The 26,994-nt window shown below is 41.8% G+C and overlaps 7 protein-coding genes across 7 annotated transcripts; 5 read left to right on the top strand and 2 right to left on the bottom strand.

Moving 5' to 3' along the window:
* The first annotated feature begins 17 nt into the window (after positions 1-17).
* BcnoxA lies at positions 18-4,705 on the top strand. Its single transcript, XM_001550300.2, has 5 exons — positions 18-2,636; positions 2,687-2,941; positions 2,991-3,400; positions 3,447-4,250; positions 4,354-4,705. The coding sequence occupies exons 1-5, from the start codon at positions 2,536-2,538 to the stop codon at positions 4,443-4,445; spliced, it is 1,662 nt and encodes a 553-aa protein (XP_001550350.1). The 5' UTR covers positions 18-2,535; the 3' UTR covers positions 4,446-4,705.
* Positions 4,706-4,729: 24 nt separating this feature from the next.
* Positions 4,730-7,063, bottom strand: BCIN_05g00340 (hypothetical protein). The gene is made up of 4 exons (XM_024692779.1): positions 6,833-7,063; positions 6,246-6,775; positions 6,007-6,151; positions 4,730-5,894 (listed from the first exon to the last, which is right to left on the bottom strand). Exons 2-4 carry the CDS (start codon positions 6,276-6,278, stop codon positions 5,053-5,055), a joined length of 1,020 nt encoding a protein of 339 aa, XP_024548560.1. The 5' UTR covers positions 6,279-6,775; positions 6,833-7,063; the 3' UTR covers positions 4,730-5,052.
* A 91-nt stretch (positions 7,064-7,154) lies between these two features.
* On the top strand, positions 7,155-10,031 carry Bcdsk2. The gene is made up of 2 exons (XM_001550302.2): positions 7,155-7,951; positions 8,003-10,031. The coding sequence occupies exons 1-2, from the start codon at positions 7,514-7,516 to the stop codon at positions 8,879-8,881; spliced, it is 1,317 nt and encodes a 438-aa protein (XP_001550352.1). The 5' UTR covers positions 7,155-7,513; the 3' UTR covers positions 8,882-10,031.
* A 381-nt stretch (positions 10,032-10,412) lies between these two features.
* BCIN_05g00320 (hypothetical protein) lies at positions 10,413-12,334 on the top strand. Its single transcript, XM_001550303.2, has one exon. It carries the CDS (start codon positions 10,559-10,561, stop codon positions 11,660-11,662), a length of 1,104 nt encoding a protein of 367 aa, XP_001550353.1. The 5' UTR covers positions 10,413-10,558; the 3' UTR covers positions 11,663-12,334.
* Positions 12,335-12,830: 496 nt separating this feature from the next.
* On the top strand, positions 12,831-15,998 carry BCIN_05g00310 (hypothetical protein). The gene is made up of 3 exons (XM_001550304.2): positions 12,831-13,495; positions 13,583-13,896; positions 14,071-15,998. The coding sequence occupies exons 1-3, from the start codon at positions 13,287-13,289 to the stop codon at positions 15,693-15,695; spliced, it is 2,148 nt and encodes a 715-aa protein (XP_001550354.1). The 5' UTR covers positions 12,831-13,286; the 3' UTR covers positions 15,696-15,998.
* A 332-nt stretch (positions 15,999-16,330) lies between these two features.
* On the bottom strand, positions 16,331-18,412 carry BCIN_05g00300 (hypothetical protein). The gene is made up of 3 exons (XM_024692778.1): positions 17,754-18,412; positions 17,250-17,698; positions 16,331-17,181 (listed from the first exon to the last, which is right to left on the bottom strand). The coding sequence occupies exons 1-3, from the start codon at positions 18,286-18,288 to the stop codon at positions 16,888-16,890; spliced, it is 1,278 nt and encodes a 425-aa protein (XP_024548559.1). The 5' UTR covers positions 18,289-18,412; the 3' UTR covers positions 16,331-16,887.
* Positions 18,413-21,531: 3,119 nt separating this feature from the next.
* Positions 21,532-25,026, top strand: BCIN_05g00290 (hypothetical protein). Its single transcript, XM_024692777.1, has one exon. It carries the CDS (start codon positions 21,899-21,901, stop codon positions 24,905-24,907), a length of 3,009 nt encoding a protein of 1,002 aa, XP_024548558.1. The 5' UTR covers positions 21,532-21,898; the 3' UTR covers positions 24,908-25,026.
* Positions 25,027-26,994: the final 1,968 nt, after the last annotated feature.

Here is a 26,994-nt window from a genome sequence, read left to right as displayed (position 1 = left end):
GGCAATCTTCGGTTTGTGATGTACTTCAATGATCGAGAAATGCACCTGTGGTCATGGTGTGTATTTATGCCTTTCGCCGATGCCGAGGAAATGATAAAAGATATTGATCCACTCCAAGTCTCGGATTCATGTCTATATACAGATTTCCTATCGGCACATCGCGTCTCCGTTGTATGAACCATTTGTCGATGAAGCAAGATCTACATCTTGTAAGTTATGGTTAATCAAGCCACAGGGAACGTACTTTCGTCGACGGCCCCTAGATGGACGTGCACTTGTTGACGAAATGCTGTTTCTGAACCAGTTCTGAAACGACAGAGAATGAAGGCTCTCCTACCTCATATCCAACAACATACGTTTACCAGTTCCATTTATCAGTACAAAGTTACATTTAAGTTGATATTTTTGTCAACTGGCTGTTCTAATCTCGAGTTCTTCTTTGTTATTGTTTCCTCTGCGAATACTGCGCCGATAAGGCATACGATACACTCACTGCATGGCTAACTTTGTATCGTGTCCCCCATTTGAAACGGCTACTATCACGTGACCACAGTAACACCCAGGATAAGGTTTTGCATTTTTGGGACCTGCAGGAACGGCGAAATGGCTGAAAACCGAATATCGCTGAAGTACCTCGTTGGACGAACATCGAAGTTCGGACGGCCATTTTACTCAATGGCGGTGTATTGTTACCTCGGTACTTGTACGTGTATTTGTAAACGCTCAGATACCATTCACAGATCCAATGGCATTATTTCTGACTGTAACATGGACTTCGCCATGATTACCTTTCTATCTAGCCCTAATTATGGGCCCAGACTCGATTAAATACCTACCAGCCCGGGACCCAACGTTTAGTTCAGCTAGCCGTATATGACAGCTTCGTGCGATGAGACTCTATTTAAACAGAGTTCCATTACTATGCCAAAGACTAATTGCCAAAGACTAATTGCCAAAGACCTATGGCTACGAGGTCGACTGACTACACCGTACCAATGCAATCTTGCATATACTGGCTCGCCTGCTTCAGTACATGAACGATGTCACCATAAATTCAAGTTCTATAATTCCCCCGTCATACACCCCCATCCGTATCTAAATTGCTAGTTCGCCCGAAAATGGTTACCCCTTCGTCTCTTATCTCCAACCAAGGGCAAAAGTGCTCGACGCAACAACCGTGGACATCTAGCTAAGTTTACTTCCTGCAGTGAAGGTATGTTGTCCTGGCTCATGTATGGAATCTTAGGTTGGTGGATCCATGTGAGCTATTCTGGTAAAAACCCAGAAAGAGGCCTTCTGTGGAACGAGGTACCAGATGGATTGATGCAGACGACCAGGACTCGTGCATAAGTGCTGCTTCTATCAATACTTTCATCCAATCAAATGTGATTGTCAAGCGCCTGGGGTAGCTTGATACCCTTGCTGTTCAGACACGGGTCACAGTAGCCATTCTCAATATAGAAAACCTCGACTTCGACTACGACGGTGATTTTTCGTTTCTATTTCTTTCATGAAATCTATTCACTCATGATCCCCAAAAAATAGTATCTACCTTGGCAATGAAATAACATCATTCCATGGAAATTCAGCAAAATTCCTATAAATCCATTGAAATATCCTGATCGACCAATTGATATAGCACAGAGAAGAGAAGAAGTACGGTAGACGAACAAACGGCTACATCGTAGATAAGATCGGATATTTGCAACACTGTCCATCGCTTCTTTAATGCTTCTGGGGTACTTGCAACAACAGCCGTCTCAACTCAATCAGCAAAGTTTTACCATACAAGCTCGATTGATATCTTCTCATCCTTCATACCACACGAAACCATAGCCTGCTTCTGATTATCCAAATATTGGATCGATCTGATACCGTCTTATAACTTTCGAAACGCACTGTTACATGCCATCCACTCCTACTAGATTGAAAAGCTCGGATGACATTTCTCGAAGTACAGCCATTTTCGTACCTCGCAACGGGATCTTTCCTTGGATTTCATATCAAATAGGAAATTGAAAAGGAAAATCAGATATTATCGTTCAGTCTTGCTGGGGTTTCTCAAGGAAAACCTGTCATCCGAATTCATCGATTTGCGCCCGCAACAAACGGCTGTACGAGCGTTGGTTTCGAACCTAATAAGGCTTTCTCACAACATACCTATCCCGTCATTGAAAGGATCGAGTGACTAGTGCGGTAGACCCAACGAGCAACCTTTATAAGACTCGCCCGCAAACCCTAGCTTTCGTCTTCTTCCTCCTCGGCGTTGTAGAAGAACAAGACTTCCCTCTCCAACCTTTCTACCCAAGCTTTTCCAAGCTTTTGGCTGCTGGCTCAGATCATTCTTCTTTGTTATGAACATTCTTTTTTAATACATTCTTTTGGGGAAAATACAATATTTAATATTTCTACGCGGGGTCGGAAAGTTTGGGTCCTTCAGTCATTCATAAAAAGATCAACGGGTCCACTCAACTATCTCCATCGATCTTGTCGCGGGACGACCTTTAATTTTTGGGATATTTGGATATAGAGAAGATGGGTGCTGTACAGTTTTTGAAGGAGCAGACTCGGGGAACTAAGTTGCTATTCAATTTCCTCTTCCATGGCTTTCACGTTGGCCTGTTTGCTTTGGGATGGTGAGTCTGCTTTCAATATATTCGTTATCATTTGCTAATAAGTCATACAGGTGGAAGCAAGCTAGTGATCCTAGACTAGCGGGTTTGAATTCTCTAACATTCTCAGTATGGATATCGAGAGGTGCCGGTCTGGTGTTATCTGTAGATGTTGCATTGATCTTATTGCCCATGTGCCGCAATATCTTGAGGTACATTAGACCAAAGATCAAATTCTTACCACTTGATGAGTCTCAATGGTTTCATCGACAAGTAGCATACTCATTATTATTCTGGACCATATTTCATGTAGCTGCTCACTATGTGAAGTAAGTATTGCAAAATCCTACTTTCACTCAAATATTAACACTGAGGCAGTTTCTTCAACGTCGAAAAGACTCAAATCAGACCTTTGACTGCAATCCAAATTCACTATACCGAGGCTGGTGGTATCACCGGTCATATCATGCTACTATGCATGATGCTGATGTATACTACTGCCCATGCCAAAATTAGACAACAATCTTTCGAAACATTTTGGTACACGCATCATTTGTTTATTCCATTTTTGCTTGGAATGTATACACATGCTACGGGATGCTTCGTCCGCGATACTGCAGACCCATTTTCTCCATTTGATGGCGAGAACTTCTGGGGTCATTGCTTAGGTTATGAAGGATGGCGTTGGGAGCTTTGGGGGGGTGGACTTTACTTCCTTGAGCGTGTGTATCGCGAAATCAGAAGTAGAAGAGAAACCCAAATTGTTAGAGTCGTTCGTCATCCATATGGTATGTCACATCCTAACCATCATCATTCGAAACTAACAGACTACAGATGCCATGGAAATTCAATTCCGAAAGCCATCGATGAAGTACAAGGCAGGCCAATGGCTTTTTCTCAACGTCCCATCTGTTTCCCGTGAGCAGTGGCATCCATTCACCATCACATCATGCCCGTTCGACCCCTACATCTCTATCCACATCCGTCAAGTCGGTGACTTTACCCGAACCCTCGGTGACGCCCTCGGAGCTGGTGCCGCACAAGCGAAACTCTACGACGGTGTCGATCCCAACGGTATGTACGAAGTAGCCCTCGAAAACGGTCAAAAAATGCCCGACATCCGCATAGATGGTCCCTACGGTGCTCCCGCTGAAGACGTCTTCGAAAATGAAGTGGCCGTTCTCATCGGTACAGGTATTGGCGTAACACCATGGGCATCCATCCTCAAAAATATTTGGCATCTTCGCCACGGAACAAATCCTCCCGAGCGTCTTCGTCGAGTAGAGTTCATCTGGGTTTGTAAAGATACCACATCCTTCGAATGGTTCCAAGTCCTTCTTTCATCTCTGGAAGCACAATCTCAAGAAGCAGCAGGACAACCTGGTAATGATGGGCAAGAATTTTTACGTATCCATACTTATTTGACCCAAAAGCTGGATATCGATACGGCGCAAAATATCGTACTAAACAGTGTTGGTGCGGATGTCGATCCATTGACTGAATTGAAATCGAGGACGAATTTCGGAAGACCGGACTTCACAAAATTATTTGAGGGCATGAGGGATGGGATTATGGATAAAACCTATATGTCTGGGTTGGAAGGAGATTTTAAAACTAATGTTGGAGTTTACTTTTGTGGTATGTTTTTCCCTGTTGTGTTATTTTTGTTCCACTTTCTTTCCCCTTCCTGCCCCTCTCAATACATTTTTGATTTTAACATGGATACTAACATTCTAAATAGGACCAAACGTAGCAGCCCGCTCCATCAAAAAAGCATGTAAGAATGCCACAACTCGCGATGTCAATTTTTCGTTTTGGAAAGAACATTTCTAGAGTCTTGAGGGGGAATATTGAGAAGAATGGGTGGATATTAGTTGAAGAGATGCTAAAATTCTCGTGAATTACTTTGGGATATTATGAATGGGAATAGGAAGCAGGCGCGGTTTTTTTTGGCTACGATATGATACATTTGTTACTACTTATTGATATGATGGATGACTGGATGGAGGTATGGATACGTAAAGATAGCAAACTCTTGATGAATAATTGAGAATAGTCTATCTATGACAGACAATTATTAAAATCTTCTTGCAGCGTATGTTATAATTGTGATTAGATGTGAGGGTGTGTGTATGATCCGCCATTCTGACAGGAGGTCATTACGATTTTCCTGGAAATCTTGGAGTAGTTGTTCTGCATACTCGTGTAATTCTGCGGGCTGATGCTGTAGCTCTTCAATTTATGTGTCATGAATGTATTCTAAGTATCTTTATCGAAAAAATCTCAATAACCTCATACCTCTTCAATAGTGTAGTCGGTCATATAGTCTAGTATGTATAACATATACAAACAGAAAAACCCACCCCCTAGTTTCTCGCTAATAACATATCTCCCCCTTCCATCCATAATCCAACTACTTCTCCCTCTTCCTTTTCCTCGCCTAAATCTTACTCCTGCCCTCCTTCCCGTTCTTCTCAACCTTCACGACAACCTTCCCCCATGTCCCCCTCCCCCCTAGACTCTCCAATGCTCCTGGAACATCCTCCAGCCCCACAAACTCCTTATCCCTAAAGACCGTTCCTTTGAATTTTCCCTCTTTGATCAATTTAAAAATACCCTCCCATACCTCCTGGATCTTTTCCGGTTCATTCTGTACATATGCTCCCCAGTGTAATCCCACTATACTTATATTTTTCAACAAAACCTTGTTCATCGCCACTTTTTCGATATTTCCGGCTGCAAATCCGATAACGAGGAGTCGTCCGTTCCAGCGGATGCATTTTGTCGATTTGTCGATTAGACCCACTGGATCGAATACGATGTCTACACCTCTGTTGTTGGGTGTTAATTTCTTGACTTGATCGGGCCAAGTCGCATCGCCGTAATCAATAACATGATCAGCGCCAAATTCTCGCGCGACCTCCAACTTTCGCTTCGTGCCAGCAGTAGCTATAACAGTTGCGCCAAATGCTTTTGCGATCTGCACGGCTGCAAGACCGACTCCGCCGGCAGCAGCGTGAATAAGGACATAGTCTCCAGATTTGATATTCGCGCGTGTGACGAGAGCGCCGTAGGATGTGGGAGCGGTGACGAAGAGACCGGCTGCTTCAAAGAAAGACCAGGAGTCGGGAACGGGGTAGAGAGAAGCCTCTTGGGCACAGACGAGAGTTGCGTAACCGCCTTGAGAGGCGCCGAAGACGCGGTCGCCGGGTTTGTATTTTGGAGATGAGGAGGAGGAGGGCGTAGAAATAATGGTGCCGCTGAATTCTGAGCCGGAAATCCCTAGGTTGAGTGGTTAATGGATGGTTGGGGCAATGAGATACGAGGTTGGAAAGGATATTTAACTATGGATTCTGAATCTTTTGCGAATGGGCAAGAAGAATAAATATCTTACAAGGTAGAGGGGGTTGGTGTTGATATTTCCCGCGAATTTGGAGGAGGTCGTAGAAGTTGGTAGCGGTGGCATGAATCTCAATCAAGTATTGATCGGGATTTGGTACTGGATCTGGTAGATCTGTGACTTTAAGATCTTGAGGACCCTATGTTGTAAGAATTGATTAGCATGCTACATAAGTATTTATAAATATTGACGAAGATAGAAGATAAAGACTTTGGAGCTCTCTCGAAGCTTACCTTGACATATTCTTTAATTTGAATTCCACGCATCTTGTAGAGTCTGTTGAGGGTTATGGATATCGGTTTGTTCGTTTGACAGCAGTTAATTCTCGAATTGAATGAACACAATATAAGACAATAGATTGAAATAGGAGAGAGAGAAATGATATGTATGTGAGAGGAGTATTAAAGTGAGTGAGATATGAAATTGGAAGATCCCCAGATTCTATAAACGCGGGGCCGAGCCGAGGTCCAGCTAAAAATCAATGGCTCGGCCAGCACCTTACCTGGCCTAGTTGAAAGTCTATAAAGAAGGTTGCTTCCTGCCCGGTAGTATCGGTAGTATCGGTAGTATCGAGATAGCAGTTTTCAATTGCTTCATGTCATTGCATGAGTGGTATGAGTGAACCTACCTTAGCATTTCTTATCTTACCTGATCGGTGCTTGCCTTTATGCCAAACTGTGTTTCTACTTCACCTCACCGGGAGTCCGGGTAATGAATTCAATGCGAAATAGACCTCATTGGCGATGGATACGGGATATTAATTCTACAGTCCAAACAGAGTCAATAATATAGAAAATCTAAGAAAGAATATGTTACTAACAAGCGGATACGTAGCTATCTGATTTGGCTTCTCTTCGTGGTCTTAGATACTTTCTGCTCGATAAAGGAAAGGGGTTAGGCGGAACTCTGCCCACTAGACACTGGTGCTTAGATTTCGCGCTGGGCCGGCCCTTGCATGACTGTGCCTTGTGGCCCTGGAAGTTACTTTGATAATACCTAGGTAGTCATCAGAAGTCAAAAGATTTCAATGGAAGATATTATTATATCAGTCACCAGTCACACAGCTCCTATCTAGGAGTGTAGGAGGGTATATATATACGACCTTTTACACGATGTAGAGCTAGGCGATAATGAATAGTGAAGTATATTATAAATGAAACCATTTGAACCCATCTTCTCTGAGGTAGAATAAGTGATCATAACAATTTTCTATCCTTCTTTCTATTTCAACCATCCTTCCTCTCAAAATTTCGCAGTGGCAGCCATCTTTGAACCACCGGTGAACCATTATCAAACGTCATCTGAGCCATAGCCACACCCCTCAACGCCTCACTTAATATTTGCCTATGATAGATACGATTACCTACCAAATACACACATCAAACCACCTTTACTATCAACACAAGAAGCAAACCCCAACCATATGTACCTGACTCTTTCAAATATCTAAATTCAATTCAATCTCCATCAGCCAACTTATTAATCCATCAAATCCATTAAAATGTCAGACGAGACACCAACTGCGCCCGAGGGCGATTCCCAAATCACCTTCAAGGTCAAAACATCCTCTGATGGAAATCACACAATCACCATGGCAGAGGCGGCAACAGTTCTCGACCTAAAGACAAAGCTAGCTGGAGATGATTACGAAAAGATTCCGGTAGATCGCCAACGATTAATCTACTCCGGTCGCGTTATGAAGAATGAGGAGCCATTAAGCACTTATAAGATCAAGCCTAACAATACGATACATATGGTTAAGAGCGCACAAAGCAACGTAGCCAATGCTGCAGCCAATGCCGCAACTGGCGCTGCAGCAAGTCTTCCAACTAACATGGCTGCCGGAACTGCGAACAATCCTCTTGCTGGTTTGACCGGTGCGCGATATGCAGGCCATATGGGTCTTCCAGGCGCTGAAATGTTCGGCGCAGATGGTGGTGTATGTATGCCCTTATATGAGAACAGTCTCTTCATACTAACATTTTCGCAGATGGGTGCACCCCCAAGTGAAGATGCGCTCGCTCAAATGATGGATGATCCCAATATTCGCCAAACGATGAACGAAGCTCTTAACAATCCGGATCTTGTCAATATGATGATTCAAAATACTCCAATGCTTAGAGATATGCCCAACGCGCGCGAGATATTACAATCACCTATGTTCAGAAACATGCTTACAGATCCGAATTCTATTCGACAAGCTGCTGCGATGAGAAGACAAATGGGAGGTGGAGGGGCTGGCGGCTTTCCCGCGCCCGGCGTCACTGATACCACGCCTGCTGGAGCAGCAGGAAGTACACCAGGAAGTGGTCAGCCCAGCGTACCACCTTTCAATATGTTTGGAATGCCTGCTGCGGGAGGTGCTAATAATCCATTCGCATCATTGTTCGGTGGACCGGGAGCAGCCGCAGGTCATACTCCAGCCCAAACTCCTCCACCTCCTGCTTCTGCTGGGGGAACTCCATCAACTGGCACAGATGCTAATCCACCGAATCCCTTTGCCTCGATGTTCGGAGGAGCGGGTGCTGGAGCTGGAGCTGGAGCTGGAGCAGCTGGTGCGGGATTTAACCCCTTCCAAGGAATGCCACAACCCACGCCAGAACAATTACAACAAGCAATGCAAATGATGCAAAATGGAACATTCGGAGATGTGTTTGGTCCCGGTGGATTTGGCGGTATGGGTGGAATGGGTGGTGCGGCCCCAAGTGCACCTGCAGCTCCAGCAGACACCAGACCGCCCGAAGAAATCTACGCCGATCAACTTAGGCAACTAAATGATATGGGATTCTTCGACTTTGACAGAAATGTGGCAGCTCTAAGACGAAGTGGGGGAAGTGTTCAGGGAGCCATTGAACAATTGCTAAGCTAGATTTTTTGGGTATTTCCTTGCTTTTTAAATGTTTCCTTGGGGGGAGGGGCAAAGTGTCAATATCACGGATAAATGAATTGATGGAAATTTTTCCGGAAGATTGATTCACTTTTTTGCATTTTCATGAGGAATTTTATTTTCAAGATTTACTTGTTTTGCTGAACTGGGTTGAACTAAGCTAAGCGCTTTACATCGGGTGTTGGGGAGTCAATTAAATCAGTTATGAATATCTGCTTTGAGACAATGTGATTGATTAGAATTATATGTGACTGGTGTGCGCTATTCAGCTGTGCAGATGAAGTATGGAAGTATGGAAATATTGAATTGGGTTATAAGTGGAATATCCTAGCAACGTGGGAGACAGTCTACGGGTTTTATATTTATGGAACAAGGTTTCCATGCTTATTCACCTAGATGAGGAAGATCTTGATTTTTTCACTTGGTACTTCTCACTTACTTCGTACGTCGGGCTTATACATGAAGTCCCTTTGTTAGTTCGTCGGTGAGTAGATGTGTTTCTGTCGGATTGGTGAGTGATTGGAACAATTGTTTGCGAGGATTCTTATGAATCTACTCTAGAGCGTAGATTGGTAGGAAAAGGCATGAGATAGGTTTGAGTGTTGTGAGTAGGTACCTAGGTAATCATGCTTGAAGCCCTAGGAATTCATTTCGGTTTTCTTTGGGCTACTTACTTTTGGTGCGCGAGTGACGTGTAAATGTGGGCTTGTGCAGAGGTTATGGGGTATGGGGTATGGTTTTGAGACAATGTACTGGGTGGTGATTGTAGGTGAGGGGTTTCACGAATATGAGAGTGTGATTCGTTGGACCGGGGATCTGGAATGAGAGTTGGGATTTTGCTTGCGGGGAATAGGGAGTGGGAAAGTACAAGCTGAGTATGGAGGGATTTTGGGGAATGACAGTGAGGTTGCTTGTAGAGTTGAGTGGTGAGAGGATTGAGGAGGGGAGAAGAGAAGAGAAGGGGAAGGGGAAGAGGAACGGGCAGAGGAATAGAAATCGAGACAATACTAGGTAATGAGTGCTCTCTAGGGCCGAGATTCGGATTATCTAATAGCTTCATAGAAGGGCGAGCTCAAAAACTAGAGATTACTTGATGATTATGTTCTATGAATATTATTAGGTGATAATGTCAAATGCATTTTTTGAGGCTATATTAATAAACCTCTAGATTGACATATTAGACTTCATCGACGAAAAGAGTGGCACAGTAAAAAGACCAGAAGAAGCGGAGGAAATTGATCATCAGCTTAACTTACAAATGGAGAAACGTTCTATGAATAATTCGGTATGTATGATAGCCCTTCCTTGACACGAAGGGGATCGTTGCTCAGAGGCTTGTATGCACTAGTTGAGCTGAATAGATAGTCTACTTCTCATGAGCTAGAACAAGTCTAAATGCCAATGAAAGTCCGTTCACTAGTCAGTGTGTAGTCAATTTGATCGGTTAACCGAACATCCGACGGTTGTTTATACACTCACCAAGCCCGAAATTATCCATGAACCCACACATACAGAACCAAAACAGCTAGCCAACAATTGACGATTTGACAGCATTACATGATCGAATTGGTTGTCAAAAGAATAAATCAAATTGACTTCCCTTGTCTATTCTTGTCGGAAAATTACACCTGAATCCATATTTTGTAAAGGAAGCAAGCTATGGCCTCTGATTTGATTACACATCATCCGTTCAAAGGAATCTGGGCTTTAGGTGCCATCACAGTGAACGCCGTCAAGCTACCTATCTGGCTTTTTTATTATTTATTTTCATCGAATCGACAGCATCCAAAATGGAGTTTGAAGCAAGCCGTAGCCGCTGTCGCACTGAAAACTGCTGTTTGGCATTCATGTATGATACAGGTCTCTACGCCTTTGATTATAAAGCCAGAGGGTAAAGAAGAAGGATTTCTTGTTCCAATCATGCCGTCTTCTAAACCAGGTGTATATGGAGGGATCTGTGATGATAAGGAAATAAAGCCCGCAACGATTTGTGGCTATTGGTATCCCTCGCCTTACAATGCTGAAGAGGATAAAACCAAGAAAGTTGTACTTCATTTCCATGGTGGAGCTTTTGTCATTGGTGACTGTCGGCCTTCAAAGTCTGGGTATGCGGCCGATCTTCTCACACAGCACATCGGGAAGACGTTGATGGTCTCTTATCGACTTTCTTCAAACCCTGATGGCCGCTTTCCCGCCGCGCTTCAAGACGCCGTTACAGCTCTCCACTATCTCCGAGATTTAGGGATTGAGTACTCCAACATTATTGTCGGTGGAGATTCGGCTGGAGGCAATATCGTTGCGGCACTGCTCAGATATCTTGCTATTACAGATGCGCCTGGTCCTGCAGCGGCACTTTTGTGGTCTCCCTGGACTGATCTTGCAGGGAGTCTCACCCCAGAAGTGTTGTACGAATCTCCACACAGATTTACAGATTATATTCCTGCCCAGTTTGCGATTTGGGGAGCCAATGCGTATTGTCCCAAAAATGGGCCGGTCAGCATGGACTCTGAATGGATTAGTCCTGCAAAACATAGATTCTACACAAAGACGCCAATTTGGATTCAAGGCAATGGGCAAGAGATTTTGCTTGAACAAATCAAGGAATTTTCAAACGGAATGAAGGGTGTAGAAGGCAATAAAATTGCTTTCCATAGCGAGGAAATTGCGACTCATGATATCTTGCTGGTTGGAAATGTTACTGGGTTTGAAAAGGAAGCGATCAATTCTGTGAAAGCAGCAGCTGAATGGCTGAACCAACTATGATTATTTATCGTACGGAAGGAGATTGCACTTCTCCAGTACAAAATACAACATGACCAAATGTTTATAACATCAACGATATACTTGTGTTGTTATCCTTAAGTCCTTTCAACGGTATAATAGGAGCAACCTCAGAAGGCTCAAAAGAGATGGTTATGAAGGCTACAGGGCTACACATAAGGTTAATGGAGAAGGACTGGGCATTCTCAAAAGGAATGACCTTGAATTTTGAGATTAGATGAATGAAAAGGCCAACCCTATTTGTTCATTCGAAGTTCAAGAGTTATTGTCTTTTATATTCATGAGTTGTGTTCCGCAATAGTAACATTGATTTCCCATGTACACCTTGTGCGTGAATTGGAAGAAAATTATTCCCATACATATGTTCTTTTGAGTCCCATAAGGCTAATAAGTATTGTATTTCATGCTCAAGGAGAAAGATTTGAATAGAATTTCAGAAACAGAAGCAACCCTTAGAAATTCTCATGCTTTTGGATATTGGCACCACATTCATATTTGCAAGCTGTCTCGAGGCTGTACAAGATACAGTAAGGCATTTCGATGGCTGTGTTTTGCATCAAAATAGACTGAAGGTGGGGGGTCAGCCTACCTACCATACTAGCCAATTAGAAGCGAGAAATTGGGGTGATAATTTCCAAATTTTTGACCCACCAGATCCTTTTTACAAGATTAGCGAATTTCTGATGTGCTTGACCATCATTGCCGCCAATATTTCTTCCTTCGAATGTGCTTGTTTAGTGTTCTACGAATACCTGATTGAATTGACCGCTTCTATGAGATATTTGTCCCCGTTCTCAGATCCAAGACTGGCTTCGTTTCTTTTTTTCAATAGAGAATGCTAATCACCAGCAGCTCATTATGTCATGGCCATGATGTTCATTTCATCCACTTCTTGACATCATTAGTCTCAGCTCAAGCGCAGATCTAGAAGATCTTCCTCCGCCCGTGCCAGCCTGGCACAGCGCTTCAATCTACACGGCCCCTTTATATTCATGGGTTTGATTTCACATACTCCAGGCATCTGGGCCGGTATGCTCAAGATAGCCGCTTCTCGAGAAGGCAATGAAGCATATACCCATTCATACTCCACACTAAGGCCAGCTTGTATGCCTATTCGGTTTCCTTCGCGAGCCGGACCCTTCTTCTTGGTGGGACATGGGAGACCACTTAGTTCCTGTATATTTCAGGAAATTGTCCATAAGTACAACGACCTTGTTTGCCAAGGCAGATAAATTATAAGTGCAAAATTCCAACCGGTCGTTGTTTTACTTTCCTTTACAACTAGATGCATAGAAGTGTGTCATTACATTCATTATATTACCATTCCTTCTTTCTCTTGACTCTTTAACTCTAGTGGACTTTTTGTTGGGTCATTCGTTCTTTCTTGCTTCTATCTTCTGAGAATCGGTATTTTGTTGCTAATTTCGCGGATCGCTCACGATTATCAGTAGCTAGATAATTGGAAGAAATCCCCAATACATCATTCATTTATAACTCACCAATTCAAGCATTTGTTATTTTCTGGGCCTTTACCTCCTTCTTTCAATCAGTATACATTACCAGCGTTTACTTGTATCATAATTCTTTTGTTAATGTTACCATAATCATGGTTTCTATTCATTTCATTCTTCTAGGAGTTCTCTCGACAGTCATCACACAAAGTTATGCTCAAGGGACATTTACGCCTGAGAGGCCGCCTGCTGTTCCTTTGATGGTCAAATCGCCTTATCTGAATAGTTGGCAAAACTTTGGAACTAACGCTCGTGATTATAAAAATGGCAATAGTCTTGCTTTGCGATGGAGTACCTTCTGGCAGTAAGTTGTCGCCCATCTGTCGATATAACAATCATTCTTCGACTGGCTATTATTGCTCAGTCAGTTAGGCTAATATAGAGATTCTAGCAACCAAATCACGGGAATGACAGGAATTGTAATGGTAGATGGTGAATCATTGACTTGGATGGGGTATCCTTTCGCAGCTGACAACACTACTCTACTAAAATCTGCCAAGCAGTCGTCTTTTGAATATACCTCTACAAAGAGTATTTTTACTTTTGATGTAGGGGGAAAAATTAATTTGACGGCTACGTTTTTATCACCTCTTAACCCGCAAGATTTGAAACAACAATCTTTGACTATGGCATATTTACATGTGGATGTGGTGTCTACGGATGGGAACACTCATGATGTGTCGGTTTATGCAGATATTTCGGCTGGTAAGTAATCCATTCTGACCTATAAAGGGTATCCAAGGCTCGGAGTAGAAAACGGAATATCTGTTGGGATCATACTTCCAAAACATTTGAACAATTGTAAATTGTTCACTGTTAGAATGCTATCCGAACTACTGGATATACTCATTGTACTGTACCATTGACTAACACACTTAGAATGGATTTCTGGTGATCGAACTACTACGGCGCAATGGGATTATGGAGTGACAGATGATAAAGTTGCATATCATAGAGTCTATCGACAAGAGCAACTAGCATTTACTGAAATCAACGAGCAAGCCGAATGGGGATATTGGTATTGGGCCACTCAAGATAATACCAATATCACATATCAATCTGGGGCAGACAAATTTGTTCGGGCTGCTTTTCAAAACAATGGAAAGCTTCCAAATACTAAAGACTGGAATTTTCGAGCAATAAATGATGAGTTTCCGACGTTTGGTTTTGCTAAGAATTTTGGATCGCTGTTCACGACGGTTCAGGAGGTAGTATTTGTGTTGGGATTGGCCCAGAAAGATGCAATTCAGTTTGATGGAAGCGGTGGTAATACTACATTGCCATCCTTATGGACATCATATTTTGCTACTGACACCGATGCGTTGTCATTTTTCTACAACGAATGGGACACATCCTACAGCTGCTCCAATGCTTTCGACAAAATGATTCGTCAAGACTCCCTTGATTTTGGTGGCCAAGATTACTTGACTATCACCTCCCTATCCGCACGACAAGCATTCGCCGCAACTCAACTCGTAGGTAATTCCTCAAACCCATACCTCTTCGTCAAAGAGATATCCTCCGACGGCAACGTCCAAACTGTCGACGTGCTGTTTCCAATGCACCCTATCCTTCTCTATACCAACCCACTTCTTCTCAAACTAGCCCTCAAGCCTCTGTTTGAAAACCAAGAAACAGGTCGCTATCCCAACACCTACAGTATGCACGATCTCGGTTCTGCCTACCCTAATGCTACTGGTCATTCCGCCGGAGATGATGAGGAAATGCCATTGGAGGAGTGCGGAAACATGCTTATCATGTCCCTTTCTTACTTCCGCGCTTCCAATGATACAGAATTTTTGAACGATCATTATGAAATTTTGGATCAATGGACTCAATACCTGGTTGCTTCTGCGCTGATTCCCGCGAATCAACTGAGCACAGATGATTTTGCCGGTAAATTGGTTAATCAGACAAATCTGGCGTTAAAGGGTATCATTGGGATTAAAGCGATGGCCGAAATTGCTTCTTTGACCTCTCATTCTGATGTTTCGGCAAATTACAGCTCCATTGCTCAGGAATATGTGGAACAGTGGATACATCTCGCAGTTGCAAATACTACGAGCTCTTCCGATTCTTCACCAATGCTTGCCCATACATCACTCAACTACGCGAATCCTTCATCCTATTCTCTCCTCTATAATCTCTTCCCAGATAAACTCCTCTCTTTGAACCTTATTCCTCAATCTATTTACGACATGCAATCCGCCTTCTACCCATCAGTAATGAACACCTACGGTGTTCCACTAGACTCGAGACATGAATGGACGAAAAGTGATTGGAACATTTGGTGTGCATCTATTGCATCGGAGCAGACGAAGATAGAAATGATAGGGAATGTTGCAAAGTTTGTGGGAATGAGTGAATCGGGAGTAGCGTTGACGGACTTCTATGATACAAAGACAGCGGAATTGGCGGACTTTGATGCTCATTTTATCGCAAGGCCGGTTGTGGGTGGGCATTATGCAGGATTGGCTTTGAAGAAATTGGGATTTGGAGTGTAGAAGTGAGGTGATGGAAGAAGTAAGAGCATAATTAGAATTGAGGGATGGATGCCACTGGATGCTAGAAATTCAGTTTGTATTACTTAGAAGTCTATTTTTCATTTTTATCTTGTTTTGGGAGTTAGGAGTTGAAAATCAGCGTGTAATATCTAGACAAGCATTGGAATTGGAGCGGGAGCGGGAGAAAACTTGAGATAGCTATTAGAGGACTCGCCATTAGACGAGTCAGTATACCTCAATGTAAAAACAAATCAGCGCGCTTCATTTTATCCTTCAATGCTGATATGACAATATACTTGTGCATTTTTCAGCTATTGCGTTTGAAAAATGTATTATGTCTTAGATATTGATTCTCACGAATGTAAAAGACTAGTCTACTACTTGTACCCATAGTACTAGCCTAGATCCAGATTACCCAAGAATCTGCCTAGAGGTATGCCAACCATTGCCAATGCCAATGCCAAGAGCGACACTAGATAAAGCCCTCTTCAAACGTTCGGCTCAATCGCTAGCCATATTCTATTGTCACAATATCAGATTCCAACTTGATCTCCATGTTGACCGATGATATAATGATAAAATCGAGAATTAGACACTAATCGCGCTAGTAGACAGGGAAAATTCTCAAACTTAACTGGTCTGCAGACTCCAGACTCAACATTTAATATTTATCTTAATCTGGAGTCTGTGAGCTTTGAGAAGGCTTGACCCGAGGTTGTTGGTGGCCAGATTGTTGTGAGAATTTAAGCCAGAGTGGAAGGATATGTTGAAGTGGTTCTGATGATTGTTTTCATGAAGCGGCATTCGTGGCTGGGGTGATGGAAATTCGGATTAAATATTCGATGATAATGATGTTAATTTTTGACAGAGGAATAAGGATGCAATCGATAATGAGAGTTTTTGAAAAATAAAAATTTCGCTTGGTTCGATGCTTCTGGTGCGAGTGATGGCTTGTAATAGACGACACAAATCGCCATGAACATTCAAATTATCACGGCGCTAAGGCGACTTGAATTGAAGTGCAGATTATTACTTCCAGCGCAAGGTGAGATGGAAGTAGTTCTCACTATGCGAAAGAGCAAACGACAAGGCTAGTCGGAAACGGAGTAAACATATTGGTCAAAAGGTTAAGTGGATTCAATGTCGAAAGTATACTTGCTGTTTCTCGATGCTGGGTGTTTCGAAGCCACACTCAATTCTTCAGCTTATTTTTGGATCCTTTCAATTGCGTGCTTGGTCTTGTCTCCTTTTTCCCGTTGCTGATTCGGTTGGAATTTCCCAAGGAGACGGTATCGCGAGTTACATTGGCCGGTGCTTTCCATTGATATGTCACCTTTTGTTTCTGCAGTTTCTCTCTCGCTTGTTTCTCTGCATCTTGACGTTGCTTTCGATCGTACACTGCTAGTTGATTTTCTTTCCACCATCCATCGACCTCGCCCTCTCTTCCGGCATGGCAGCGTATCAAACGTTCTAATCTTTGGTCGTGCTATACATGTACTCATATTATTAGATGATGGGGTGACATGATTTAGCTATCACATAAGGGCATCTTACGGATGGATGTCTCCACAATGCAGGATTGTCCTCATTATCGGAGTTTTTGTTTAATCTTTTGAGTTGCTTATCCCTTTCTACGCGTTTTCTTTCAAATTCCATGCAAGCTTTTGGATTATAGCCAGCTCTCCACATGATCATCATACCTTCCTCGTCGGCTTCAAACTCATGATCTCTACTCATTTTCCGATTTTTGAGAATCTGTGTGTTCATCATATGATTAAGGACGGACGGTTGGTGTGACGACAGGTCAGTGAAGAAAGCGCGGAGAGCTATGATCTTGTTGTAAGCTTCCGATCCGGGACTCATTTTATCATTATGCCGCAGCAAATGATGAGCCATTTCATGACCTATGAGGTAGGCTAGAAGGTTATCACTGTAGGCGAAATGAAAGATCCCTTGATCTATGACGATCACCCCATCCCAGGTAGCCGAGGCGTTAGTACCTCCTAGGACAATTACGTCAGGTGCGTGCCAATATTTCGAGACTAGAGAGAGACAAACCGGGATTCTTGACAACTTCCACGCGCCGAAATATATGACCATCTGGAAGCACAAGAAACAGCCTTTCAACTACTTCCCGAGCTCTCTTAACTTCTGGTGTATGGGGTCCCAGGAACTCACGTCCAAGGAAGTGTGTCTTTCCGGTTGGTTTTCGACCAGCGGTCCAATATTTGTAAAAGCGCCTAACAATTCGAAATCTGGAAATAAAATCCGAAATTGGAGAATCAGTCATTGGCCTGTTGGCCAATGCTTCGACGAGTTTCTTGTAGGAGTGTTCCTCCTCCTCAGGATCCTTCCTTTCCGGTATGAACTTTCGTTGGTCATAGACTGCTTTGTATACCCCATAGGTATGCGATTTAAATGACCGTTGTTGATTTGTGGGAAATAGATTTGGTGTACATGAGTTCTGACAGAAAACAAAAGTTATCTTTCTTAGACTCGCGCTCCTGAGTGGAACTATAAGGCAAGAAGATGGCAGTATCATGAAGTCGTGAGAGACCGATGTAAGAGAAAACACTTTAGATTTTATAGGCATTTGGTTAGATGTGTAAAGAATAGAGTTCGTAAAAGCTGGAGATGAGGGGTTTTGATACTATTATTCAGTTCTCTTACGTTCTTAGAAGTTTCACCGGAGCGACCAACAAATAAGATGTAATTCACCAATTGAGTGCGACAGATCAGCCCCCCTTGCTCTTGGCCATCAGATCCAGTAATACACGCAGATAGACAGGTGCATGATTGTCTCACCGCCGTCCATTTTCGTCAGATAACATTCATTCTGCCACTTCGATTGATTTTGAGATGCAGCAGCTAAAATCTTTTTTGTTATTTTAAAATAGACCAATGAGACAGCCAAAAAAGTAGATGGGGCTCTATCGCTAGATCTTGAGCTGGAGGGGCTCACGATGAAATGAAACTCTAAACATCAAATGACCTGACGGACGCTCCAATTGTTAAGTTGAACCTAGAGCACGGAAAAGATTAATTTTATCCAAGTTTCCTTGGATTTTGAAAGGAGATTTGGCTTTTATACAACTTGGAATTTCAGACAATGTTATAAGGCCCTGCCCTGTGGTAGCAGAATCTGTGGTTGACGAAGCATCCACTTCGTCAGTACAGTAGAATCTTTGATATCATAATTCTATGTTGAAAAAGAGTTTTTATTATATTAATATAATTAATCTAATAAATTTTTGTACCTTACGAAGCTTATTCTAATCAACAGGGTCTTAGTGAATTTTTTGAATTTGGAAAGCTAATTTTAAGTTTTAGTTCGAGACAATTATTTGCAAGTAAAAAGGGTTACTTGTATCAAAATCAGTTTATACTATTCATATAATATATTCCGTGCTGTGTGGTGCAGTAGTAAAGCTTCTGATTGAAGAATAAACCAGAAGTGATGTGAATGACTCATCCCTTACTCTCCTGTAAACTTTCTACCTTTCACTCCCCTTTAAACTTTCGGTTAATGCCTTTCACTTGCTATCTAGCTTCTACGCTCGCTACTCTTCTTCTCCTCCTTAGCTCTCATTCGCCTATTTGATCTCCTACTAGTCCTTACGTACATACCTTTTCGTCCACTTTTGCTATAACACTAATATTCGAAGATCTAGAAATCTCCAAGGCTTTTTGGCGCCCCCCCTTTTTTTTAAAAAAAAAAGATTAATAATAAATGGGTCCTAAAAAATTTAGATAATATTCATTGCTTACAAAGTGCTATATTAATATTATAATGTATATGATAGAGAATTTTATGAGAATTTAGATTGAATTTCTTTTCGTTCGGAATATTAACTTTGTCACCACAGGCTTATATATTCTCATTTGGGCTGCGGCTATTTTCTCCTTTGCGCGAGCAGACTAGATGATTTTTCTGGAGATGCGACGTAATCAGACTACAAACACAAAAGAGAATTTGAAGATAGGCTTCGAGCAAGTGTGCAGAACTTGAATCTGATCTGCCTAAATTAGATGCGACTTTTCGTTTACTATCGTGAGTTGTGGTTACTTGTAAATTTTCAAATCATTCATTTCCAACAGACCACACTCTGAAGAGCTTTGTTTTCTTAATCATGTTTTTGGAATTTTGATTCCTGCTGGATTCTTCAATGATTGACAGTTGTTCGATCCGTACGCATGATAAATTTTCCAAACCTTTGACCAAATTGAGTAATATTATCGGCTATTGGCCCCTATGCATACAAAATATATAGACCGAAGGTCGATAGACGAGGTTAAACTCTACCTTTTATTTGTACCTCAAATTCCTCTTAGATTCTTAGTTGCATCTATCCAAAGGTAAAGACTATATATATCCCATCCCTTTCATGATGAGTACACCTCCGTACGCAGCGCTTGTTTTTTCATATTGAAATTTGACGTTGTGTATTAAGAGAACCAATAGTATTGTTGGGAGTCCGTTTATTTCTGCCAAATATTGTGGGCGTGAGCCCAGCGCCTGTTTTGAGGACCATCTTCCAATTTAGAAATGCAATGATTGAAAATCTACCCTTCCCCGTGGTTTCAAGTAACTGTTCAAAACTCAGGTGTAAGTCTCAACAATGGAATCCTTGAAAGTCTTTCTCCTACTATCAAACTTAACGACTTCCAACTTCGCACACCAATACTACCCAAATAGTCGTTTTTATAGCCTACCTTTCAAATTTCCATTGATGAATTTCAGAACTTCAAAAGCCCAATATATCTTATTTCATTAGCTTAAACATCATTTACAAAATTCCATAGGCATTGAATGAATTCTAAAATGGTATGCATTTGCGCTAATGTCAGCATGATTTCAAGGGATCTGTCCTCGCCATTACAAAAAATCACCAATCTACTATTCGGGCGTGTCTCTTTCTTCGTCTACAGTTCGTGGGCTTTCAGCGCCGAGAAACTGAGACCCAGTCATCCGCAAACCAGCTAAAACCGGCAAACAGAGAAGCACATTAGAGAGGATGTGCAGTTTAATATTTTGAAAAGTGTCATTGAGAGGATGACCCGTCTTTCGTGTTTTACTGACATAGGGATGAGTAGAAGTACCAAAGGCAAAGCTGCCGCAAGTTTTGACAGTTACAATAGTTAGCAAGGGGGAAAGGAATGGCTATTAAAAGTCTCACTGCCGTTGGCCCAACCAGCATTAGAAATGCTTGATTCCAAAGCCTCGGCGATTCATTGGTTGAAGATGAATGGCACTTCCGATATGTAAAACATCGATGATTCCGAGATCTACCAGCATGATGAATGATTAAAGAGAAGTTGAGGAATTGAATTCCAAACTTGCTGTGCAGCTTAAGTCTAATTCATAATTCAGTGATGATTTACAGTTCAAACAGCCGTGTAGTTAGTTCAAGAACGATTTGTAATTCGAATTCGCCGTATGACTCAAGTTATTGATGATTCGAAAAGGATTTATAAGTAAAATTTACCGTACAAGCCAGAACGATTCACGATTCAGAGATGATTTGCAATAAAACATGGGATTTTTCATATGAACAAAAGCCGTACATACATTCGCCGTTGTGAATGCGCCGTATGATGTTTTGCTACTGGATTCTTGAAAAGGACGGTGCTTGAATTCAACTCTTACTCTTTCGTCTGAGATATGCGTAGACATAATTTTAGGTTTGACATGTCAATGGAAGCCGTACACCGTCGCATATACAGCGCATGATGTTCTTTTCGTTGATTTGGAAAGGTACGGCACTCGAAGTTAACCTCTTACCCTCTCGTCCGATGTACACACTTCTCTGTATACATAGTTATTCACTCAACGGCGGCGTGAATGCGCGAATGCGCCAACGAGCGAATCTTAATGACTTGGAAATTTGAAATACGGTAAATACAGCAATGCTCACTACGGTGTGACGCTAAGGTAATTGTAATACATTCATCTCGTCGTCAGATCCCTTAAATAGCAAACTCTCGCCCAACATCTCTCCTTCTTTCTTTCTTATTTTCTCGTAAACATCTTCCAAGCAACATCTTCACACAACAAGATCTCCAACAAAACGAGATACTTAATACAACGAGATCCCCCACACGAGATTTTCTACACAACAGGATCTTCCACAAACACCTTCTCTTCATCAACACTCAGAAACTGTTTGATCTCTGCCAGATCACTGGTAGTTGTTTGCATTAACATGCTTTCCATATCGACTCTTCTGCGCAAAGTCGCATCCAAAATCAAATCTAAAATCCAATTCAAAGTCTCAAAGTCGATGCAAAAAAACCCACCACCTTCGGTTTCTGACGACGCATCAACACTCAATATCACCATGGTCAATGGTTCCTCCAATTTTGATCATGAATTCCCTCAAACTCCACAGTCAGCACCAGCTATAGTTGACTCCGACTCTTCAGATGAAACCATGGAAATTCCTGAACCTTCTGAAGGCACTCTTGAAGGATTGCAGCAATGTATACAATCCAACGCAGGTTCGCAATCATCTTCATCTGATTGTTCCCATGTCTCAAAGGGTTCCGGCTCCACATGGGAGTATGATGACCAGGAACCGTTTGCGACATACACACCCAAAGTCATTAAGTTGTGTCATGATCTTGGTCTTGGGGAGCCTTCAAAGGTCAAGCGTATGAGTGGAGGTAGCAATAATAGGGTCATTTCTCTTTCATTTCCCGCGAAGAATTCTATCAATGATGAAGAGTACGTTCTTAGAATTTGTCGAACATTCCCTGCCGATGAAAGCCCCAGGGATCAGGCTGCTGTTCTTCACCATGTTGCCCCATTAATGCCAGTTCCCAAAGTTCTGGCTTTCGATCCTACTAGAGAAAATGTCATTGAGAACTCATATATTCTTCAAGAGAAGCTTAGGGGCAGAAATGCTGGAGAAGTCTACTATGACTTGCCTGAGAATGAGAAGATCGAAGTCATCGATTTGGTTGCTGATATCATCAAGAAGCTGAACGCCGTAAAGACCGATCGTCCTGGTCAGTTTGTTGCAGGCCCTTCCTTTCCCGCTCTTTCGAACGGTCCAATCACCACACCTACCGATATCGATATTACTGGCTATAGATTTGAAGATTGCGGGACATCAACGAACATGGCCACCCTTGAGAAACAATCTCTTGCATCACTTTTAACCCACGCTTTTAAGACACGCAAGCAGTATGACGAGGATAGAGAATGGTTTCACACCGATGACTTATGGGACGGTCTTTCAAATATGGCGAAGCAAATGCAAACAGCCGGGTTGTTTTCAAAACGTGACACTGATTGTGTTATGTGGCACTGGGATATCGCATTTCGTAACATCTTGATCGAAAAGAACACATTGGGAAAATGGGAGGTCACAAGTGTTTTGGACTGGGATATGCTTAAATCTGTGCCCTTGGTCTTGACTAGAGCTCCTGCTGTGTGGATTTGGTGCAATGAAGGTAATCGTTCATCTAGATGGTTTCAAGGGCTGTGTGATAAAGAAATCACACCATCGCGAGCACTCACTTTACAGGAACTTCTTCTCAAGGGCTACTTTGAACAGATCATGCAATGTGCTGATCCAAATTATATGGCGGATACTTATGGCCGTGGAGTTTGGATTCGACGATTAGGACATTTTGCTGTTCGTGGCATCACCGCTGTTGAAGACTTCGACAAGTATCAGGAATTGCTTCGGGACTGGAATAAGTATTATAAATCTTTCGGATTTGATACAGATACAGATACGGATGATGAAGATAATGAAGATGGCTCGAATGCTGATGAAGATGAAACAAGTGTTGCTGAGAAATGCTCATCTCAGACTTCAAGAAACTCGAATCGGACAAATCAATCAAGTGCATCGTCGACTTATGAATATGCACAGGAGCCGTTTGAAACATACAAGTTGAAAGTCACCCAGCTTTGTCAGAACATCGGATTCGGTTCTCCATCGAATGTTGAGCGAATGGAAGGTGGAAGCTATAATCGAGTCATCGGGCTCACATTTCCGGGACCGTCTGAAGATCGAAATTTTGTTCTCCGCATTCCACGCAATCCATTTGAAGATGATCAATTGCATAAAATACGCGACCAGGCTGCCACACTCTTGTTTCTCAACAAATTCGATTTTCTCTGTGTGCCAACTATTGCAGCTATCGATACTACCGTGGACAATGACATTGCATCTCAGTTCGTTCTGCAAAAGAAAATTGCCGGAAAATCTCTCTCAGATGTTTTCTCCACTCTTCCGCTTGCTGAAAAGCTTGAACTTACGACTGTCGTGGCTCAACTCTTTATTAAAATGGAGGACATCACCTTTGAAGATCCCGGTATACTTTCTGGTGCACAACTCTTGCCATGGGTTTCCACATCTATTCATCAATCAAGTTCACCGCCAGTAATATCAGGCTTCCCTCTCAACAGTATGACAGTCGGCCCACCCCTCCGAAAGCAAGGTCTTGAATCTTTGCTTTTCAATCTTATCATCGAGCAGAAGAAATATGATTCTATGTGCCCTAACGTGGTTTCATTATGGAACCAGCTTCTAGATGTTTTAAAGCAGATGGATCAGGTTGGCCTCTTCAAGGATTCCGATTCGACAAACATCTTGTGGAGTTGGGACATCTGCTCTAGACATATCTTCATTGACAGAGATGATTCTCTAACGCCCATTGTTCCCTGTTCAAAGTCGACATCAGACACCACACAGCCACCCAAGCCTGATAATTTGGACGACAAAAATACTGGAAGTGAGGCTGATATTGAAGATGAACCTTCTCAGACTCCTGATGGTCAAACTCAAGTTACAAGTGGTGGGTGGAAGATTACTGGAACCATCGACTGGGATGATGTCATGTCAGTCCCTCGTGTCATTACTAGGATACCCAGAACCTGGCTCTGGTTTGATGATGATGAGCGTACTGAATGCTGGGATGGAGACCGCGAAACTCCTCCTGAACGAGCACTCACCGAAGATGAACTTGCAATCAAAAATCACTTTGATCAAATCATGCAACAAGCCGATCCCACCTATATGAATGATACCTATTTTAGGGGTGTTTGGATTCGTCGATTGTTTAAGATTACGCAAACTGGGTTTAGCACTACCTCCGATTTTCAGAGATGTGATAAACTTTTGAAGGACTGGGGAAATTACTACGACGGTCATGTCTTAGCGATGCAAGAATCAGGAGGAAGTGAGTCATCGGATTAATTAATCGCTGTTGAGGGCTAGATTAAATTGTTAGGGAGAAGAGTCATGATTGGGATTATATTTTATGGAGTTTGAAATCATGATGGGGAATGTAATGTCTAAGTAGATAATAATATTCATATGGCGAAATGGTAGATTTCAAGATAATACACATAATCTTATTAACAGTGTTCTACGAACTACGATTCGATGAGTGAACTTTGTGAATGTCTCATATATCTACATGCTGTGTACAATCTATATAACTAATTGATGTCTCCCCAAACGCAGTATTCGCCTCCCCTAATATGCTAAATCTATAAAGATGTATCATCGTATTAGCCTCAATCATTTTACGTATTTTCTAGCTTCGATTCCATTATCCAACTCATAGTAGCAGACTATATCAGAAAATTATTAATTTCTAAAAAATTTAGCTACGTTCATGTTAAATTCAGACCTAACTTGAGTCAAAATGAACCTTGCATCAGGTAGTTTTTCTTATTATCATTAAAATGAAATTTTATACACGGGCTTTCTCTCTTCTTTCTCATGTTATTAACGCTACTACCGTATTCTCTTGAAAAATTGGCCATGCGCTAGCAAGGGTCATTACTTTTAAGGTCAATTGGCTTCCTTTTAAACAGAGTAAAACGCCTCAAAATAGAATAATTCAACTGAAATTCAAGGTATGTGATGAATAATCTATCAAATTAACGAATCAATCGCCTCTGGTGCTTGCCACTACCCTAATCCACGATGAGCTTAAATTCTGATTCCTTGCTAGCGCATGACCAATTTTTCAAGAGAATACGGTATGTTAGAAGCTTTACTAGTGTCAAATCAGGCCCGTCCATATTAACGAAAGAGTGGATCTTCCAGCCTTCAGTTCCGAGATTAGGCGAGAGTCTGTCTTTTCCAACAGTCAGTATTAGAGACTACCTAGGTACATTAATAATGAGTCAAGATTTTTCTCCATGTCCAAAATATGGTCTGTGTTTTACTTGAAACTTGATTTTAGTTCACCTAAGTATAGAAAAGCACTAGACATGACTTAACGTGAAATTTTATCACAATTCATAGGCAAAATTAGAAAATGAAGAAATCGATATGGCTTAGGGCCTGCTTGGCTCGAGACTTGTGTAAATAGTGCGCTAAATAGGTAAGAATGCACATAAATTTCTTCACGTTTCATTACTCAAAGTGCAAACCTTGAAGCTATTTTGTTTAGATCAATTCTAAAATGAACAGGGGCCATGTTCAGTAAGCGTAACTAGCCCCTGACAACCTGACAAATATTGATATCGCATATACACGAATATCTGATGGCGCAGTGCAGATATGCATGATTGACTAGGTTGTTATGTAAATGGAAGATGCGGCACCAAGTGTTCGTTGCCAGATACAAATTCATACAGCTGCGCCAAAAAAGCTCCCAAGAATGCAGCTAAATTCCCTGATCATCAGTAACGTTATATCGCATTACATTTATTTTTTCATGTCTCTTGATTGTTAGAAGGTTGTACAAACTCGTCTTGAATCTCTGGGCACACATTTCTGTGATGGTTCGAGGATAAATGATAAAAAACTAGAAATACAAGAAGACAAGAAGTGGATAATCAGTAACCTGCTACTTCCTACACTTTGCCGTATTTGGGCATCTCACTTCTACCTATAAAATGAGGATGCCCAAATACGGCATAGCATGCTTTGACCTATCCGGGGAAAGCAAGGCTGTCACACCCGCTCCCTATCCTAATTAGTTGTTTTCAATATCAATCTAACCTCAATCTTATTATTGACGATAAAAATAATTCAGACTAAAATTCACTACAGACAGACTACAATCATTTTATCGGCAATTTCAAGATTTGTTATTGTTACTACTATCAAAATCAATTTCTATAATTAACCGATTGATTAACTATCTTATTAACCAAATATTCAATTATGAGACTAAAACTCTTTTTGATAATCACCAACTCACTAAGGGCTCGTTCAGATCGATTTTATTTTTATTTGATGAAATCTCTAATAATGATAAAACGGCAAGCATGTTTGAAATATTGAAGCTAATATATATTGGGTATATTTGACCAAAAGCGAAT

This window comes from Botrytis cinerea, chromosome 5 (genome assembly GCF_000143535.2).
Source record: "Botrytis cinerea B05.10 chromosome 5, complete sequence".
Classification (NCBI taxonomy): Eukaryota; Fungi; Ascomycota; class Leotiomycetes; order Helotiales; family Sclerotiniaceae; genus Botrytis; species Botrytis cinerea.
Note: the sequence above shows the minus strand (reverse complement) of the source record. Positions and strands in the feature narration are given on the sequence as shown.

Bases quoted from the DNA above. Each gene is read 5' to 3' on its own strand.
- BcnoxA (XM_001550300.2), top strand. From the start codon at position 2,536: ATGGGTGCTGTACAGTTTTTGAAGGAGCAGACTCGGGGAACTAAGTTG. The intron at 2,942-2,990 runs GTAAGTATTGCA...ACACTGAGGCAG, and splicing joins GTAGCTGCTCACTATGTGAA to TTTCTTCAACGTCGAAAAGA. The intron at 4,251-4,353 runs GTATGTTTTTCC...CATTCTAAATAG, and splicing joins TGTTGGAGTTTACTTTTGTG to GACCAAACGTAGCAGCCCGC.
- BCIN_05g00340 (XM_024692779.1), bottom strand. From the start codon at position 6,278: ATGCGTGGAATTCAAATTAAAGAATATGTCAAG. The intron at 6,152-6,245 runs GTAAGCTTCGAG...CTTACAACATAG, and splicing joins AAATTAAAGAATATGTCAAG to GGTCCTCAAGATCTTAAAGT. The intron at 5,895-6,006 runs GTAAGATATTTA...CACTCAACCTAG, and splicing joins ACACCAACCCCCTCTACCTT to GGATTTCCGGCTCAGAATTC.
- Bcdsk2 (XM_001550302.2), top strand. From the start codon at position 7,514: ATGTCAGACGAGACACCAACTGCGCCCGAGGGCGATTCCCAAATCACC. The intron at 7,952-8,002 runs GTATGTATGCCC...ACATTTTCGCAG, and splicing joins TGTTCGGCGCAGATGGTGGT to ATGGGTGCACCCCCAAGTGA.
- BCIN_05g00320 (XM_001550303.2), top strand. From the start codon at position 10,559: ATGGCCTCTGATTTGATTACACATCATCCGTTCAAAGGAATCTGGGCT.
- BCIN_05g00310 (XM_001550304.2), top strand. From the start codon at position 13,287: ATGGTTTCTATTCATTTCATTCTTCTAGGAGTTCTCTCGACAGTCATC. The intron at 13,496-13,582 runs GTAAGTTGTCGC...TAGAGATTCTAG, and splicing joins CGATGGAGTACCTTCTGGCA to CAACCAAATCACGGGAATGA. The intron at 13,897-14,070 runs GTAAGTAATCCA...TAACACACTTAG, and splicing joins TTATGCAGATATTTCGGCTG to AATGGATTTCTGGTGATCGA.
- BCIN_05g00300 (XM_024692778.1), bottom strand. From the start codon at position 18,288: ATGCCTATAAAATCTAAAGTGTTTTCTCTTACATCGGTCTCTCACGAC. The intron at 17,699-17,753 runs GTTTGTCTCTCT...TAATTGTCCTAG, and splicing joins GGAAGTTGTCAAGAATCCCG to GAGGTACTAACGCCTCGGCT. The intron at 17,182-17,249 runs GTAAGATGCCCT...GTACATGTATAG, and splicing joins CATTGTGGAGACATCCATCC to CACGACCAAAGATTAGAACG.
- BCIN_05g00290 (XM_024692777.1), top strand. From the start codon at position 21,899: ATGCTTTCCATATCGACTCTTCTGCGCAAAGTCGCATCCAAAATCAAA.